Source organism: Pan paniscus, chromosome 18 (assembly GCF_029289425.2).
Source record: "Pan paniscus chromosome 18, NHGRI_mPanPan1-v2.0_pri, whole genome shotgun sequence".
Lineage (NCBI taxonomy): Eukaryota > Metazoa > Chordata > Mammalia > Primates > Hominidae > Pan > Pan paniscus.
In genome coordinates this window covers 20272876-20292244 of record NC_073267.2, presented here as the reverse complement: position 1 = coordinate 20292244, position 19369 = coordinate 20272876, and the positions used below count along the sequence as shown (strand labels likewise).

At 44.4% G+C, this 19369-nt stretch overlaps 1 protein-coding gene and 1 non-coding gene across 5 annotated transcripts in view; both read right to left on the bottom strand.

Moving 5' to 3' along the window:
* TMC7 (transmembrane channel like 7) overlaps positions 1 to 19369 on the bottom strand; it is a 78992-nt gene that overhangs the window by 33761 nt on the left and 25862 nt on the right. For 2 of the 4 annotated variants that reach the window (XM_034939959.3, XM_034939960.3), the window contains exons 2-5: positions 18990 to 19233; positions 11823 to 11971; positions 6639 to 6806; positions 5233 to 5315 (exon numbers count right to left, since the gene is read on the bottom strand). In XM_034939959.3, coding sequence (XP_034795850.3) covers positions 5233 to 5315; positions 6639 to 6806; positions 11823 to 11971; positions 18990 to 19233 — 644 coding nt within the window. Of the gene's footprint in view, positions 1 to 5232; positions 5316 to 6638; positions 6807 to 11822; positions 11972 to 18938; positions 19234 to 19369 lie in introns of those variants that run through there. The other 2 variants (XM_034939962.3, XM_034939961.3) reach the window with 2 other exon arrangements.
* Positions 16157 to 16263, bottom strand: LOC112437506 (U6 spliceosomal RNA). The gene has a single exon (XR_003026103.1). It is a non-coding gene; the product is annotated as a U6 spliceosomal RNA (small nuclear RNA).

Below are 19369 nucleotides of genomic sequence, written 5' to 3'. Positions count from 1 at the left end.
AAGAACAGTAAGGCCTGGTGGCTCAGAACACTCTCTGACTTCTCCCTCTTTTTTTTTTTAAATAAAAAAGTAGAGATATGGTCTCGCCATGTTGCCCAGGCTGGTCTCCAACTCCTGGGCTCAAATGATCCTCCAGCCTCAGCTTCCCAGAGTGCTGGGATTACAGGTTTTGAGCCACTGTGCCCGGCTGACTGACTTCTTATGGTGGGAATGATTGAACACCTCAAACACCTCCTTGGATGGCAGGAAAACTCCAGGAGAGTGAAGAAGAGAACAGATATAGCAGAAACATTGTAGGTAGATAATACATAGAGGTTCCCTACAGCATTGTTTATAAAGGAAGGAAATGAGAGGAAATCTGAATGTCCATACAGGGATTGGGCTAGAACACTAAAAATCCATATTATGAAATATCAAGCAAGACCCTGTAAGTGCACAGAGAAAGGTCAGCGGTCAAGTAGGCTGTAAACCATGGGGTTAAATGTTCAGTGACCTCTGGGGAGGGATATTTTCATTTTTTACTCTATAAATTCTGTATTTTTCATGACAACTGTGCATTCTTGTGTGTGTGTGTGTGTGTCTTCTTAAAACAAATTTATTGAAGCTGAGCATATTTACATTATACAATTGTGCATATCTGTATTTTAAAATTATACAAGACAACCGTGCATTCTTATATTATCTGGGTAATTAAGTCATGTGTTAACTGGAAAAGAAAAAGTAGAAGCAGAAGACTCCATTCTCCTTTCAACTCTCCCAAAGGCCATAAAAACGTGTCCAACCAGAAGAAACCTGTTTATACTGCCAAGGACTGATATCAGGGCTATCACCAACCTCTCCCTAAAAATAATGTAACAATTACAGGGGAAAGGTCGGCTGGGCCTGGAAAATATTTTCTGATTTGATAATGAGCTTTGTTCAATTGTTTTCAAGAAAAACAAGCCCCTGTTTGATCTCTCTGGCCCTCTTTCACTTGTACCTATTTACATTTAGATTATTAACAATAACATTAAATGAAAATCCAGTTTCCCAGCCACACTAGACATATTTCAAGTGCTCAGGAGTTAGTGGTTCTGGGCCGGGCACAGTGGCTCACACCTGTAATCCCAGCACTTTCGGAGGCTGAGGCAGGCAGATCACTTGAGGTCACGGGTTCAAGACCAGCCTGGCCAACATGATGAAACCCTGTCTCTACTAAAAACAAAATTTAGCCGGGCGTCATCGCACACACCTGTAATCCCAGCTACTTGGGAGGCTGAGGCACAAGAATTGCTTGAAACCAGGAGGCAGAGGTTGCAGTGAGCCAAGATTGCACCACTGCACTCCAGCCTGGTGACAGAGCGAGACTCTGTCTTAAAAAAAAAAAAAAAGGTCAGGTGTGGTGGCTCATGCCTGTAATCCCAGCACTTTGGGAGGCCGAGGTGGGTGGATCACCTGAGGTCAGGAGTTCAAGACCAGCCTGGCCAACATGGTGAAACCCTGTCTCTACTAAAAATACAAAAATTAGCTGGGTGTGGTGGTGGGCGCCTGTAACCCCAGCTACTTGGGAGGCTGAGGCAGGAGAATCGCTTGAACCCAGGGGGCAGAGGTTGCAGTGGGCCGAGATCACACCAATGCACTCCAGCCTGGGTGACAGAGCAAGACTCTGTCTCAAAAAACAAACAAAAAAGAGTTAGTGGTTCCATTGTTATACAGCACAGGTCCACATTCTCCAGATCATTGCAGAAAGTTCTCTTTCAGACAGGCTGTTATCATGCTTACTTTATTGAACATCTATAATTAAGCGCAGCTAACTCTCCTATAAAATTTTTCCTATCAGGAAGAAGGTTACAGTGTGAGAAGAAACTTTTTTTTTTTCACAAACAGAAACTTTTCTTGTGGGATGTAATCTAAAGAAATGGGGTTAACAGCAGCTCTGGGATTTGATCCTAAGTTTGCTTTCTTTTTTTTTTTTTTGAGACGGAGTCTCACTCTGTCGCCCAGGCTGGAGTGCAGTGGCGTGATCTCGGCTCGCTGCAAGCTCCACCTCCCGGGTTCACGCCATTCTCCTGCCTCAGCCTCCCAAGTAGCTGGGACTACAGGTGCCTGCCACCACGCCTGGCTAATTTTTTTCTATTTTTAGTAGAGACAAGTTTTCACTGTGTTAGCCAGGATGCTCTCGATCTCCTGACCTCGTGATCCACCTGCCTCGGCCTCCCAAAGAGCTGGGATTACAGGCGTGAGCCACTGTGCCCAGCCATCTATTTTTTTTTTTAACTTTTTTTGCATAATAGACATTTGAACACCCACCCAACAATTCCTCTGGGTTGTTTTTAGGAAAACGTGAGATCAGAGATGTAAAAGGGTTTTTTCAAAATCAGGCGGGGCATAGTGGCTCACACCTGTAATCCCAGCACTTTGGGAAGCCGAGACAGATGGATTGCTTGAGCTCAGGGGCTCGAGACCAGCCTAGGCAACATGGCAAAACTCTGTCTCTACAAAACACACACACACGCATACACACACACACAAATTAGCTGGGCATGGGGGTATGCACCTGTAGTCCCAGCTACTTCGGAGGCTTGAGGTGGGAGGATGGCTTGAGCCTAGGAGGCAGAGGTTGCAATGAGCCAAGATCGTGCCACTGCACTCTCTGAGCAACAGAGCCAGATCTTGTCTCAAAAAGAAAAAAAAAAAAAAAAGGGTGGGGGGCTTTTTCAAAATCAAATGCAGTGGACAAATTCAAGGCTTTCTACCAATTTATTCAGAAAAGTAGAAGCTCAATGGTATGGCATTTGTTTATTTGTTTTTTTGTTTTTTGTTTTGTTTTGAGACGAACTCTCCCTCTCATTGCCCAGGCTGGAATGCAGTTGCGCGATCTCAGCTCACTGCACTTCGGCCTCCCGGGTTCAAGCAATTCTCCTGCCTTAGCCTCCTAAGTAGCTGGGATTACAGGCACCTGCCACCATGCCTGGATAATTTTTGCATTTTTAGTAGAGATGGGGTTTCACCATGTTGGCCAAGCTGGTCTTGAACTCCTGACCTCAGGTGATCTGCCCGCCTTGGCCTCTCTGAAGTGCTGGGGTTACAGGCATGAGCCACCGCACCCAGCCGGTATGGTATTTTGATACCAGTAATTTTCAGAAAGTATTTCTGAAAAAATAAAAATACTTATTTGTATTTCTTAAACACCTAGAGCAGTGGTTCTCATCTGGGGGTAATTTTGTCCACTAGGGAACATTTGGCAATCTCTGGAAACATTTTTGGTTGTCAGAGTTGGAAGAGGACAGTGCTGCTGGCATCCAGCGGGTAGAGACCAGGGATACAGCTCAGCGTGCTACTGTGCACCAGATAGCCCTACACAACACAGAGTTATCTAATCCACTGGGCACGGTGGCTCATGCCTGTTACCCCAGTACTTAAAATCTCATTGCTTTTTTTCTGAGACAGCGTCTCACTCTGTTGCCCAGGCTGGAGTGCAGTGGCGCAATCTCGGCTCACTGCAAGCTCCGCCTCCCAGGTTCACATCATTCTCCTGCCTCAGCCTCCCGAGTAGCTGGGACTACAGGCGCCTGCCACCACGCCTGGCTAATTTTTTGTATTTTTAGTAGAGACGGGGTTTCACCATGTTAGCCAGGATGGTCTCGATCTCCTGACCTTGTGACCCACCCACCTCGGCCTCCCAAAGTGCTGGGATTACAGGTGTGAGCCACCACACTGAGCCAAAATCTCATTGCTTTTAGCCAAGTGTAGTGCACGCCTGTAGTCCTAGCTACTTGGGAAAATCGTTTAAGCCCAGGAGTTTGAGATTACAGTGAGCTACAATTGCACCACTACACTCTAACCTGGGCAACAGAGCATGATCCTATCTCTAAAAAAATTTAAAAAAATAAAAAAAAGAATATCAATAGTGCCAAGTTTGAGAAACCCTGGTCTAAAGGGCAAAGATGGCCACTTTTCATAGCTGCAATCTTATTTGATGAAAAACGTGAAATAAAAAAATGAAAAACCACAAAATCTGTTTTTTTAAGATGGGGTCTTGCTCTGTTGCCCAGGCTGAAGTGCAGTGGTTCAGTCTTGGCTCACTGCAGCCTCAACCTTCTGGGCTCATGTGATTCCCCTACCTCAGCCTCCAGAGTAACTGGGACTACAGGTGCACGCCACCACGCCCAGCTAATTATGTTTATTTTGTGTAGAGAGATGTTGCCCAGGCTGGTTTCAAACTCCTGGCCTCAAGCAATCCTCCTGCCTCGGCCTCTCAAAGTGTTGGGGTTACAGGTGTGAGCCACTGCACCTGGCCAAAATCATTTCTTTAGAAGGCGATAATAAAAACCTTTTACAACTACCATAAAAGCAAAGAGATTAAGTCCATTTTAGAGTTGGGGTGGTGGGGGGGGATGTTAACCTGGGATTGACTTATAAGGGATTTCAGAGAATCTTCATATGCCCATGTACATGATATGCAGGTATATGTGCATATCACCTGAAAGTGTGAGGTTGTGCATCGCACATGTCCCTGTGTGTAATTTCTGGAAAGAAGAGCTACATCTTTCATCCATCCAGTCTGGGACTCCAAAATGTTGGGGTTTATCGGTGTCAGAGAAAATTGTAAACATTCTATCTGGGTTCATTTTCACTGAAGCTTCTTTCTGTGGGGGACCTTGGTATTGTGTTGCAGATCAATACAAAGATGGAAGGACTAGAGGCCGGTATGGTGGCTCACGCCTATAATCCCAGTACTTTGGGAGGCCAAGGAGGGTGGACAACCTGAGGTCAGGAGTTCCAGACCAGCCTGGCCAACATGGTGAAACCCCGTCTCTACTAAAAATACAAAAATTAGCTGGCGTGGTGGCACACACGTGTAATTCCAGCTACTCGAGAGGCTGAGACAGGAGAATCACTTGAACCTGGGAAGCAGAGATTGCAGTGAGCCAAGATTGCACCACTGCACTCCAGCCTGGGTGACAGAGCGAGACTCCATCTCAAAAAAATAATAATAATAAATAAAAAGAAAGGACTAGAAAAAGGCCAATGGCCGAAAGCGATAAAGCATATTTCCTGACATTCTAGCAGGAGATGGTGAACATTGTTCCTTCTGATGAGGTAACTGCAAATCCTGTTTCATTTACTGGTACATATGTCAACCAACACTTGTGTTTAGCTCTCACTGCAGAAATTTGGGAAACTGATCTTTACATCAATCAATTTTTAGTAGATTGAGGAGCTAAACAAAGGATTATGTTAAATACTTACAGTGCCAGAAAGCAAGTCTATGATATAACTGTAAAAGTAAATGAGTCCAGAACTGCTTACTGGATAGACTGTACATTGTATATCTGTAAGAAACAAAAACCAGAATGTCAGTGGAAACAGTTTTACAGTCTCTATAACCTGCCTGGTTTTTTTGTTTGTTTGTTTGTTTGTTCTGAGATGGAGTCTCGCTCTGTCATCCAGGCTGGAGTGCAATGGCGTGATCTTGGCTCACTGAAGCCTCCGCCTCCTGGGTTCAAGCGATTCTCCTGCCTCAACCTCCCAAGTAGCTGGGATCATAGGCATTCACCACCACACCTGGCTCATTTTTGTATTTTTAGTAGAGATGGGGTTTCGCCATGTTGGCCAGGCTGGTCTTGAACTCCTGACCTCAGGTGATCCACCCACCTCAGCCTCCCAAAGTGCTGGGATTACAGGTGTGAGCCCCCGGACCCGGCCACAGCCTGCCTGTTTTTCACTATTTGTGTGTATAAGCATGTACAGTCATGCATGGCTTAACGAGGAGGATACAGTCTGATAAATATGTCCTTAGGCAATTTTGTCATGCGAACATCACGGAGTGGACTTACGCAAACCTAGATGGGATGGCCTACTACACACCTAGGCTGTATGGTATGGCCTATGCTCCTAGGTTACAAACGTGGACAGCACATTACTGCACTGAATACTGTAGGTAACTGCAACACAATGTTAAGTATTTGTGTATCTAAACATATCTAAACAAAGAAAAAGTACAGTAAAAATCCAGTATTATAATCTTAGGGGACCACCATTGCATATGTGGTCCATTGTTAATTGAAACATTGACATGGGGTACATGACTGTATATGTATATTACATTTAGAAATGTCATATATATTTGCATATTTGCACATAGATATGTTTGTGTATTTGTGATTTGCCATTTTCAGTCCAAACCCCAATGTGTCCAATACAGTAACATTTCTTTCTCCTTCTACTTCTAATGTTTCCTTCACTATTCTCCCCACACATCTGGGGATATGTCTTTTTTATATATTTTGTATGTAAGTCCGCATGTAGAGCTTCTGTTTTGCTTGTATGTGTGACTATCAATGCTCCAGATAGAGGCTGCTCCATCAGCTTGGGCTCCAGAGCGCACAGTGGACATGGACTGTGAGTGAGAAATGAACCTTTGTGGTTATTTCTCACTCACAGTCTCATACTGTTATGCTGTCATGCCTGCATGCTGTTATTCCACAGCAGCATGAGCATTATGGGGTCACTTGTTTCTGCAGCATAACCTAGACCATCCTGACTAATACAGTCGCCCAAGAATTAGAATAAAGATTCTTAGCAAAGGAAGCATTGTAGCAAGGTACATGGTGAAAAACAAACACACTTCGTAGTAAACCAGGCCTTACACTCACCCATGTCTTTGAAAGGAATGAGCATGAAGCTGCTGTTGGTGATCTCGTATTTCGTGAGTAAGACTGGGAGCAAAACCAGCATAAAGATGATCAGAAATATCACCAAATTCAGCAACACCAGGAATCTCAAGAAGGAGAAATAGGACTGAATCCCAGTGCCAAATTTCCCTGGAAAAAACAAACCCGGACATCACTGACCAGGGATATTGATACACTACACATCATAGATTCAATCAGCCACAAAAGCTGAAGCTGGAGGAATCAGTAGCTGGAAGGAGGAAGAAACATTTTATTTTTTTCTTAATTGTTAGCTTTAAGACTTGATCTTCTAGTGTTTTAACTTTTCACCTGTAGATCTACAATCAATCTTGAATTAATCACTTGAGAATCGTATGAGGGAGGGCTCAATATTTATCTTTTCCTTATATGAATCTCTAGTTGACTCAGCACCATTTATTGGCTGTCTTTTTTGGAAATAATCACCTGAACATATATGTATGAATCTGTTTCTAAACTCTATCCTGTTCCATGGGTCTACATGTCTATCCTTACACCAGTGCTAGACTGTCTTAATTATTGCAGATTTGTAAGACTTGTCACATGGTATCTTTCAGCTTTGTTACTCCTCAAGATTGTCTTAGATATCTTTGGTCTTTTGCATTTATGTACAAATGTTAGAATTAGTGTTTTAATTTTCACATGCAATCTGCTAAGATTCTGATTGGGATTACATAAAATATACAGGTCAATTTGAGGAGAAGTGACATATTTATAATATTGTCTTCTGATCCATCAACATGGTATATTTAGGTCTTCCTTAGTTTTTCTCAATAATACTTTATAGTTTTCTGTGCATAATTATTGCATATGATTCTTTAGATATATTCCTAGATATCTGGCTTTTATTTATTTATTTATTTATTTTTGACACCAAGTCTCACTCTGTTGCCCAGGGTGGAGTGCAGTGGCGTGATCTCAGCTCACTGCAACCTCTGCCTCCTGGGTTCAAGGAATTCTCACGCCTCAGCTTCCCTAGGCTGAGCCACCACGCCCAGCTAATTTTTATGTTTTTAGTACAGACGAGGTTTCACCATGTTGGCCAAGCTGGTCTCGAACTCCTGACCTCAGGTGATCCACCTGCCTCAGCCTCCCAAAGTGCTGGGATTATAGGCGTGAGCCACCACGCCCAGCCCTGACATTTTTGATACTATTGTAAATTGTATCATTAAAAAAATTTCACTTTCTAAATGTTTGTTGTTGGTACATGGAAATACAATTCATTTTATACAGAGACACTAACATTAACAATAAACCTTGTTACATTAACATTAATAGTTCTTTTTAATTATCTACATGCATATCATTGTCATCTGCAAAAAAAAATGACATTTTATTTCTTCCTTTCCAATTATTATCCTTCCCCTCGCCCATCCTACTACATTGGCTAGAACTTCCAGGATGATTTTGAATAGAATCTGTGATAATCGGCACCTTTTTCTCATTCTCAATCTCAGGGAAAGAGCTTTCAATATTTCATCATTAAGTATGTTGTTTGCTGTATAATGTTTATAGGTTTTTAAAATCAAAATTAAGAAAGGTCTTATCTACTTCTTATTTGCTAAAAATGAGAACTGAAGTTTATCAGAGCTTTTTCTGCATCTGTTGGGATGATCATATAATTTTTTTCTTTTATTCTGTTTTGTGGTGAATTACATCAATTGATTTGCAAATAGAAAACCAACCTTCCGCTAGATAATGATTAAATTGCTGAGGATAGAAAGCATTCTGAAGAGCAAGGATGGCTTCTTGTTCTTGGTAGGGGCAAAGAACTTATTACTGGAGACCGAAGATATAAGATACCCACAGTTTTTTGCCACTGTCTAATACTTAGCAATCTGCCAGAGGCAAGAAATTTAATTATCACACCTGCACTTCATGTCAGATGAGCACCTACCCAGCCAAGAAATCACAGGGGCAGAGTAACTGCACAGAAAATCAAAATCCCGGTTCCCGGGGAGAACCTACCGTCTACCACACAAGCCACTTTCTGAATGAAAATCTGAAGAAAGCCTACCACTTCGCAAGAGAGGAAGCTAGACATAGTGGCTAAAACCTTGGACTCTACATCTTGAATGCCTGGGTTCAAACCCTGCTTCTGCCTCACCCTGTCTGAGTGAACCTGGACAAGATCTCAAACTCTCTGAGCCAGGCAAATGACAAGTACCTAAATGAAAGTTTCCTTTGAAGATTAACTGAGGTAATGAGTAAAGTGCTTAACACAATGCCTGGTTTATAGTAAATGTTCAATAACAGCTTTTATTATTTTGCTCCAAACATAATGTTAAACTTAAATCTCAAGAAAAAAGTATGAGTGCATGGTCAAAGTCTTAAGTGAGCCAAGAAGCCTTTTAGAAATATGTTATATTCTCTAAATAAAACAACAATAAAAAGGTAGTTCATTGGATAGATTGCCAATTGTATTTTTTAGGTCTTAAAATAGTAATAATGGAGACAATCATTTCCTTTGTTTATCCTACTACATTCCTTACAAACCTCACAAAGTTTCCATTTTAGCAGTTTTGGGGAGATGTTTGAAAAATGTTTTGCTGTAAAATAGATAATCCTGGCCGGGCGTGGTGGCTCACGCCTGTAATCCCAGCATTTTGGGAGGCCAAGGCAGGCAGATCACCTGAGGTCAGGAATTCAAGACCAGCCTGTCCAACATGGTGAAACCCTGTCTCTACTAAAAATACAAAAATTAGCCGGCCTGGTGGCACGTGCCTGTAGTCTCAGCTACGTGGGAGGCTGAAGCAGGAGAATCACTTGAACTTGTGAGGCGGAGCTTGCAGTGAGCCAAGACTGCACCATTGCACTCCGGCCTGGGCAACAAGAGCGAAACTTTGTCTCAAAAAATAAAATAAAATAGATAATCAAAAAAATGTTTAATGTTTCTAATTTTGTATTTTGGGTTTTTTTATTTTCATTTTTATTTTTAGATTAAATAGAGACAGGATCTTACTATGTTACCCAGGCTGGTCACAAACTCCTGAACTCAAGTGATCCTCCTGCCTCAGCCTCCCAAAGCACTAGGATGGGGGCATGAGCCACTGTGCCCGGCTAATTTTGTATTTTGGCACAACTTCCCATTTTTGCATACTTGCTACGGACTGAATTGTGTCCCCACCCTCAAATTCGTATGGTGAAGCCCTAACCCCCAGTGTCATGGTATTTGGAGATGAGCCTTTGGGAGGTGATTAGGTTTCAATGAGGTCTTGAGAGTGGGGTCCCATGATGGGATTAGTGTCCTTATAAAAAGAGACACCAGAGAGTTTGCACTCTTTCTCAGAGCACACTCAAAGCAAAGGTTACGTGAACACAGCAAGAAGGCCTGTTCAAGCCTCCAAAACTATGAGAAAAAAAAGTTTCTGTTTTTTAAGCCATCCAGTCTGCGGTATTTTGTTATGGCAGCCCAAGCCAACTAATGACAATATTTTAATCCCAAATTCTCACCATTATAGGAAAGTAGGGGTTCACAGTATTTTCAGGGCCATAGGAACTCTTTGCAGTTTGGTAAAAGTGATGAACCTCGACTCAGGATCATAAGGCTTTCTGTTTGTTTATTTATGTTTTTGTTTTGAGACAGGGTCTGGCTCTGTTACCCAGGCTGGAGTGCAATAGCACAATCATAGCTTACTGCAGCCTCAAACTCCTGGGCTCAGGTGATCCTCCTGCCTAAGCTTCCCCAGAAGCTGGGACTATGGGCGTATAGCACCACATCCAGCTAATTTTTAAAACATTTTTTGGAGCCGGGCGTGGTGGCTCACGCCTGTAATCCCAGCACTTTGGGAGGCCGAGAAGGGTGGATCACGAGGTCAGGAGATCGAGACCATCCTGGCTAACACGGTGAAACCCCGTCTCTACTAAAAATACAAAAAATTAGCCGGGCGTGGTGGCGTGGTGGCGGGCGCCTGTAGTCCCAGCTACTCGGGAGGCTGAGGCAGGAGAATGATGTGAACTCAGGAGGCGGAGCTTGCAGTGAGCCAAGATTGCGCCACTGTACTCCAGCCTGGGCGACAGAGCAAGATTCAGTCTCAAAAAAAAAAAAAAAAAAACAACTTTTTTTTGTAGAGACAAGGTCTTAAACTTTGTTACCCAGGCTGGTCTCAAACTCCTGGGCTCAGATGATATTCCTGCCTCAGTCTCCCAAAATGCTAGGATTACAGGCATGAACCACCGCCTGGCTGGGATAATGTTTTTAATAATATGATAACTATATGTCTGTTTTTATTTTATGCATTGAAATTAAAAGTATAACATTTTAAAATAATATATTTATGCATAATAATATTCTAATGCATGAAATAAGTTTACTAATATTAAAATATTATAATTTAATATTATTTTTAAATAATACTATTTTATGCATTTAATTTAAATTAAATTATTAAATAATTTAATATTATTTTAAAATAATACTATTTATGCATTTAATTTAAATGCATAAGATAAAAAGATATACAGTTATCATATTATTTTAAAAATATGTGTGACAGAATGACCTATGTGAGCATCATGAGCACCCTTACTGGCACTTCTTTTGAGACAGAGTCTCACTCTGTTACCCAGGCTGGAGTGCAATAGTGCGGTCTCGGCTCGCTGCAACGTCCACCTCCCGGGTTCAAGTGATTCTCATGCCTCAGCCTCCCAGATAGCTGGGATTACAGGCATGCACTACCATGCCCAGCTAATTTTTTGTAGTTTTAGTAGAGACGGGATTTCACCATGTTGTCCAGGCTGGTCTCAAACTCCTGAACTCATGATTCACCCACCTTGGCCTCCCAAAGTGCTGGATTACAGGAGTGAGCCACTGTGCCTGGTCTTCACTAGCACATTAAATAACAAGATCTAGTGGCAAGTCTAATAACGACTGAAATTTCCAAGTATTCATGGGTATTAACGGTATTCCAAGATAAATACAACAACTGGAAGGGACAGGAAAATATCCACGATTTTTCCTGGTGACAAAGTCACAGGTTCTGCTAAACCTTGCTGTGGTTTGTTGCTCACATTCATCATGGAAAGAAATGCTCAATTTCAGCTAGACCCTAGTGGAAATGAAGCTGTACTTGCTCCCCAGACACAGACTTCTGCGGAGGAGCCTGCAGAGAGGTGAGGACAGCATACCTTCTATGCTGCGAATGTCCTCCCGCCACAGCTCCAGGTGGGTCGTCATCTCTCGAGCCTTCTCTAGGAACCTCTTCCAAGACTTGCTGCTATACCGCTTCCACTGGTCCCATTCGGAGAGATACTTCATTTGTGTCTCCTGAATGTCCCTGCATGATCATGGAAAACATGATCATGACAATGACAACAACAGCAGCATCAAGACTCAGCATCCCAGCCTGGCACAGTAGCTCACGCCTGTAATCCCAGCACTCTGGGAGGCCGAGGCAGGTGGATCACCTGAGGTCAGGAGTTCAAGACCAGCCTGGCCAACATGGTGAAACGCCATCTCTACTAAAAATACAAAATTAGCCAGGTGTGGTGGCGGGCACCTGTAATCCCAGCTATTCCACGAGGCTGAGGCAGAAGAACCTCTGGGAGGTGGAGGTTGCGGTGAGCCGAGACGATGCCATTGCACTCCAGCCTGGGCAACAAGAGTGAAACTTCATCTCAAAAAAAAAAAGAAAAGAAAAGAAAGACTCAGCATCTCATAAAACCCCAGCTGAAAGGACAGAGAAATATGTGAGCGCTGATACATTGCCACAAGGAATATAAAATGCCGCCACTATGGAAAAAAGTTTGGCAGTCCGTCAAAATGTCAAACAGAATAACCATGTGCCATGCAGTTCCACTCCTAGGTACATACAAAGAACTGAAAACAGGGCTCTCAAACAAAAACTTGTCATGAGGCTGGGCGCGGTGGCTCATGACTGTAATCCAAGCACTTTGGGAGGCTGAGGCAGGTGGATCACCTGAGGTCAGGAATTCGAGACCAGCCTGGCCAACATAGTGAAACTCCATCTCTACTAAAAACAAAAATTAGCCAGGCATGGTGGTGGGCGTCTGTAATTCCAGCTACTTGGGAGGCCGAGGCAGAAGAATTTCTTGAACCCGGGAGGCGGAGTTTGCAGTGAGCCGAGATCATGCCACTGCACTATGTTGGCCAGTCTGGGCAACAAGAGCGAAACTCGGTCTCAAAAAAAAAAAAAAAAAACTTGTCTTGAGTGTTCGTAGCAGCATTGTTGCTAACAATCAAAAGGTAGAAACCATCCAAATGTCCACTGACGGATAAGTGGATTTTTTAAAATGTGGTCTATCCACACAATAGGATATTATTCAACCTCAAAAAGGAATGACGGGCCAGGCACAGTGGCTCATGCCTGTAATCTCTGAACTTTGGGAGGCTGAGGCAGGAGGATTGCTTGAGCCTGGGGGATCAGGCTGCAGTGAGCTGAGATCTCACCATTGCACTCCAGCCTGGGAGACAGAGCAAGGCCCTGTCTCAAAAAAAAAAACAAGGAGGCCAGGCGCAGTGGCTCACACTTGTAATCCCATCACTTTGGGAGGCCAAGGCAGGCAGATCACATGAAGCCAGGAGTTCAAGACCAGCCTGACCAACATGGCGAAACCCCGTCTCTACTGAAAATACCAAAATTAGGTGGGCATGGTGGCAGGCACCTGTAATCCCAGCTACTAGGGAGGCTGAGGCAGGAGAATCACTTGAACCTGGAAGGCGGAGGTTGCAGTGAGCCGAGATATTGCCATTGCACTCCAGCCTGGGTGACAGAGCGAGACTCCATATCAAAAAAAAAAAAAAACAATTAAATAAAAATAATAAAAATAAAAGCCAAAAGAAAAATAATATTTTGTGACACATGAAAATCACATGAAATTCGAATTTCAGTGTCCATAAATATTCCCAGAACACAGCCATGCCAATTCATTTATGAACCATCTGCAACAGCAGAATTAAGTAGTTGCAACAGAGACTGCATGGCCCACAAAGCTGATCCTGAGTCTGGAGGGAAGGCAAACATGCTGACGTCCAACAACGACAGCTCCCTGGGAGAAGTGCTACAAAAGGGGATGTGGTCAGAGCTCTGGAAACCTGGAGGAGGCGCCCCAAGTCCAAGTTGGTGTTGGAGCAGGGAGTAAGGAGAGCAGGGGAAAGAGAAGGTGCTGGGGCCTGAAGGCGAGAGAGGAAACATGAGGAATTTGCCAGCCATCCATGGCACACGGCACACGCCTCCACCCTCCCACCAGTCTGTCCTCCATCAGACAGAAAGCTCCTATTAAAGAAAAGGACTTGAACCTTCCATCCAAACAAGCCTCGCAGTGCTGTGCATTGGGTTCCTTATCTGTAACTTGGAGTTAGTAAAGTACCCACCCTTAGATCAGTGGTTCTCAAGTGGGGGCGATTTTGCACACCCCCCAAGGAACATCAGGCAATGGTCTGGGGACATCTTTGATTGTCACAACTTGGGGGAGGGGGACATGCTTCTGTCATCTAGTGGGTAGAGACCAGGGATGCTGCTAAACATCCTCCAATCCACAGACAGCCCTCCACAACAGAGAACTATCTGGCCCCAAATCTCGATAAGCAAGAGTGCGGCCAGGTGTGGTGGCTCACGCCTGTAATCCCAGCACTTTGGGAGGCCGAGGCAGGCAGATCACAAGGTCAGAAGATCGAGACCATCCTGGCTAACACGGCGAAACCCCATCTCTACTAAAAACAAAATAAAAAATACAAAAAAATTAGCTGGGTACGGTGGCGGGCACCTGTAGTCCCAGCTACTTGGGAGGCTGAGGGAGGAGAATGGCGTGAACCCGGGAGGCAGAGCTTGCAGTGACCCAAGATGGTGCCAGTGCACTCCAGCCTGGGCAATAGAGCAAGACCCCGTCTCAAAAAAAACCAAGAGTGCTAAGGTTAAAAAAACCCTCCCTCGGCCGGGCGCAGTGGCTCATGCTTGTAATCCCAGCAATTTGGGAGGCCAAGGCAGATAGATCACCTGAGGCTAGGAATTCCAGACGAGCCTGACCAACACGGTGAAACCCCATCTCTACCAAAAATAAAAAAAATTAGCCAGGCAAGGTGGCAGGTGCCTGTAATCCTAGCTACTCAGGAGGCTGAGGTGGGACAGTCGCTGAAACCCGCAAGGCAGAGGTTGCAGTGAGGCGAGATGGCGCCACTGCATTCCAGCCTGGGTGACAGAGTGAGATTCCATCTCAAAATAAATAAATAAAATAGGCCAGGCACGGTGGCTCATGCCTGTAATCCCAGGACTTTGGGAGGCCGAGGCAGACGGATCAACTGAGGTCCGGAGTTTGAGACCAGCCTGACCAACATGGAGAAACCCTGTCTCTACTAAAATACAAAATTAGCCAGGCGTGGTGGTGCATACCTCAGCTACTCAGGAGGCTGAGGCAGGAGAATCGCTTGAACCCGGGAGGCAGAGGTTGTGGTGAGCCGAGATGGCGCCATTGCACTCCAGCCTGGGCAACAAGAGCGAAACTCCGTCTAAAAATAAATAAATAAAATAATAATAATAATTTGAAAACCTTGCCTCAGAGGGTGGAGAGGGGATTAAAGGAAATAAAGAGCTTAGAATAACAACTATTAGCAATTAGAATTATCCTTCCTGGCCCGGTGCGGTGGCTAAGCCTGTAATCCCAGCACTTTGGGAGGCCAAGGCAGGCGGATCACCTGAGGTCAGGAGTTCAAAACCAGCCTGACCAACATGGTGAAACCCTGTCTGTACTAAAAATTACAAAATTAGCCAGGCATGCTGGTGGGTGCCTGTAATCCCAGCTACTCAGGAGGCTGAGGCAGGAGAATTGCTTGAACCTGGGGCAGAGAGGTTGCAGTGAGCCGAGATCGTGCCATTGTACTCCAGCCTGAGCGACAGAGCAAGACTCAGTCTCAAAAAAAAAGAATGATCCTTCCTGTGTCCTTTTCTTTGCCACTTTCTTTTTTTTTTTTTTTTTTTTTTGAGATGGAGTCTCACTCTGTCGCCCAGGCTGGAGTGCAGTGGCACGATTTCAGCTCACTGCAACCTCCGCCTCCTGGGTTCAAGTGATTCTCCTGCCTCAGCCTCACGAGTAGCTGGGATAACAGGCACCCACCACCACACCTGGCTAATTTTTGTATTTTTAGTAGAGATGAGGTTTCACCATGTTGGCCAGGCTGTTCTCGAACTCCTGACGTCAGGTGATCCACCCACCTTGGCCTCTCAAAATACTGGGATTACAGGCGTGAGCCACCGCACCCAGCCTTCTTTGCCACTTTCTAGGGATTCACTGGTAAACCAGATAGACATGGGCCCTGCTCTCATGAGTCTGTTAGTTTCATTTTTCCAGTGAGCCTGGAAGTCCCTTGATGGAAGAAAATATGTCTCTCTCTTAGGTGTGGCAGAGTTTGGTATAGAGCAGTAATAGTTTATAAGAATTCAAAATCTGTGAATCTGAAAGAGTGGGAAATAAAATATATTATTTATTTATTTGGTTTTTAAATAAATTTATATATGGAACGCTTCATGAATTTGTGTGTCATTCTTGCTCAGAGGCCATGCTAATTTTCTCTGTATTGCTCCAATTTTAGTATATGTGCTGCCAAAGGGAGCACTAAAATACTTTTTTTTTTTTTTTTGAGACAACATCTCACTTTGTCACCCAGACTGAAGTGCAGTGGCGCCATCTTGGCTTGCTGCAGCCTCAACCTCCTGGGCTCAGGTGATCTTCCCTGAGTAGCTGAGACTACAGGAGTGCACCACCATGCCCAGCTAAATTTTGTAATTTTAGTAGAAACAGGGTTTCACTACATTACCCAGGCTGGTCGCGAACTCCTGAGCTCAAGTGATCCACCTGCCTCAGCCTCCCAAAGTGCTGGGACTACAGATATAAGCCACTGTGCCAGCTAAAATACATTTATAAAGTCTCAATATTTTTTGAGAATACAAGACCACCCAAATTAAAAATAAAACCAAAGATAATGTATTCTCAAACCTACAAGGTACAGTGTATCATCCAATGTGTTATTTTGTTTTGCTATTTTCTTCATAGAGACAGGGTCTTACTCTGTCACCCAGGGTGGAGGGTAGTGGCAGAATCATAGCTCACTGCAGCCCTCCTAGCCCTGGGCTTGAGTGATACACCTACCTCAGCCTTCTGAGCAGCTGGGACTATAGGCACACATCACCACACCCAGCTAATTTTTCTATTATTATTATTTTATTTATTTATTTATTTATTTATTTTGTAAAGACAGGGTCTTGCTATGCTGTCCAGGCTGGTCTAGAACTCCTGCTGTCAAGCAATCCTCCTGACTCAGCCTCTCAAGTTGCTGTGATTACAGGCATGAGCCACTTTGCCCGACCTTTCTAATGCATTTATGCTACTGACCCTGTGGGGGGCAGTAATTCGAGAGTTAAGCAGAAATAACCACCTCTGTCATTACACCAGGTCAATGGGAAAATTATGTTTTAAATTCTTCAAGAATGGGGGAGATGGCAAGCTACCACCCAAATCCATTCTCCCCTTCTCTGGCACTAGCTGGAGACACTTCCCAGCCTTCCTGGCAGTTAGGTATGACCATGTGGCTAAATTCTCTCTGGTAGAAATGTAAAGAAAAGCAATATGTGCACCTTTCAGACTTGGCTCTTAACCCACTCCCAAAACTCCCGATTACTCAATGAATGTGTGAATGCCTCGTGGCCATGTGACTTTACAGCTCTTCTCATTAGCGGGAGGAATCTTTTCCCACCCATTGAATCTGGACTGTGATCTTGTTAGACCACAGACTGCAGTAGGAGGGAAGCTGAGCTGCTTTTAAGCCTAGTCCCAAGAGGTTCTGCAGGCTTCTGATCCTCTCTTGGGCTCCAGATGTTGCCATGCAAACAAACCCGAGCTATCCTGATGATACCATGTGATCATCCCAGCTGAAGCCACCCCAGACCAGCTTACAGCCAGCTGATCCCCAGCCTAGATCAGCAGAGACACCTCCCCAACCACAGCCGACTATGGATAAAGATTCAGCCCAACTCAAACTAGAAGGATTTGTCCAGCTGACTGGTAGACTTGAGAAACTATTGTTTTAGGCTACTCAGTTGTGGGGTGATTTATTCTGCTGCATAGCTGACTGGTATACTCATACTGCAAACTCTTTCTTTTTGTACTGCTTGGTTGCAGTCAAAAATGAGGCTTTAGGGGTATGCAGAGCCACAAGATGGAAAGAGCCTGGGTCCCTGAATGGCTGCAAAGTCCCCCATTGACCTGAACCTAGTACTTTATGCTAGCAAGAAATAAACTTCTGCCAGGCACAGTAGCTCATGCCTGTAATCCCAGCACTTTGGGAGGCCAAGGCAGGCGGATCACCTGAGGTCAGGAGGTCGAGACCAGCCTGGCCAACATGGTGAAAACCTGTCTCTACTAAAAATACAAAATTAGCTGGGCATGGTGGCACATGCCTGTAATCCCAGCTACTGGGGAGACTGAGGCAGGAGAATCGCTTGAATCCAGGAGGTGGAGGTTGCAGTGAGCTGAGATCATGCCATTGCACTCCAGCCTGGGCAACAAGAGTGAAACTGTGTCTCAAAAAAGGAAAGGAAAGGAAAGAAGGAAAGGAAAGGAAAGGAAACGAAAGGAAAGGAAAGGAAAGGAAAGGAAAGGAAAGGAAAGGAAAGGAAAGGGGAAAGGGGAAAGGAAAAAGGAAAGGAAGAAGAAGAAAGAAAGAAAAAGAAAGAAAGAAAGGAGGAAGGGAGGAATGAAGGAAGGAAGGAAAGAAAGAAAGAGAAAGAAAGAAACTTCTTTTTTTTTTTTTTTTTTGAGCTGGAGTCTCACTCTGTTCCCCAGGCTGGAGTGCAGTGGCGCAATCTCGGCTCACTGCAAGCTCCGCCTCCCGGGTTCACGCCATTCCCCTGCCTCAGCCTCCAGAGTAGCTGGGACTACAGGCGCCCGCCACCATGCCCGGCTAATTTTTTGTATTTTTAGTAGAGACAAGGTTTCACCATGTTGGCCAGGCTGGTCTCGAACTCCTGACCTCAGGTGATCCACCCGCCTCAGCCTCCCAAAGTGCTGGGATTACAGGCGTGAGCCACCACGCCCGGCCTGGAAAGAAACTTCTAATATGTTGAGTATGTTTGGGTGTCTTTCTTTTTTTCTTTTTTAAGGCTAGTCAAGTGAAGCAGTAGGAGTGGAGAAGAAAATTCAGGTATCTTTGTCAAAGAGGCTTAGCTTACCCTAAGGAATAAAATTTTAATTATATGAGCTCTTCAGGAAATGCATTTCATGCACAAAACGTACCTCTGGGCCATAACATACACAATGCAGGTTCCAGGTGGCTAGTGAACAAACCTTAGTCTCCGCTTCTCAGAGATGTTCAGTGCATAATTTCGAAGAGATTGGCTGCTGAGGTTTTCAGCGATTCTGTCCTCCAGCTGGGAGCTGTAAGAGTCGGTTGGCTTTAGCAAAGTTCCGCTTTGCTTGTCCCGGGAATGGACAGTCGTTCTCCTACGTGCAATGGACCGGTAGCTTGGCAATTCTTGGAGGAAGTTCACAGGTGGAGAAGAGAAGCAACTGGAGTCTAGAGAGAGGTTCTCTATGTAAAAGAAAAGAAAGTCATCATTCACTCCAGTGAGCTCGGAAGCCAAGCAGGAAACTTGGATCTTGGACATCATCACTGAACCTTGCAGATAGTTACTAGCCTGGGTCGGTGACGACAGCATTTTGATCTT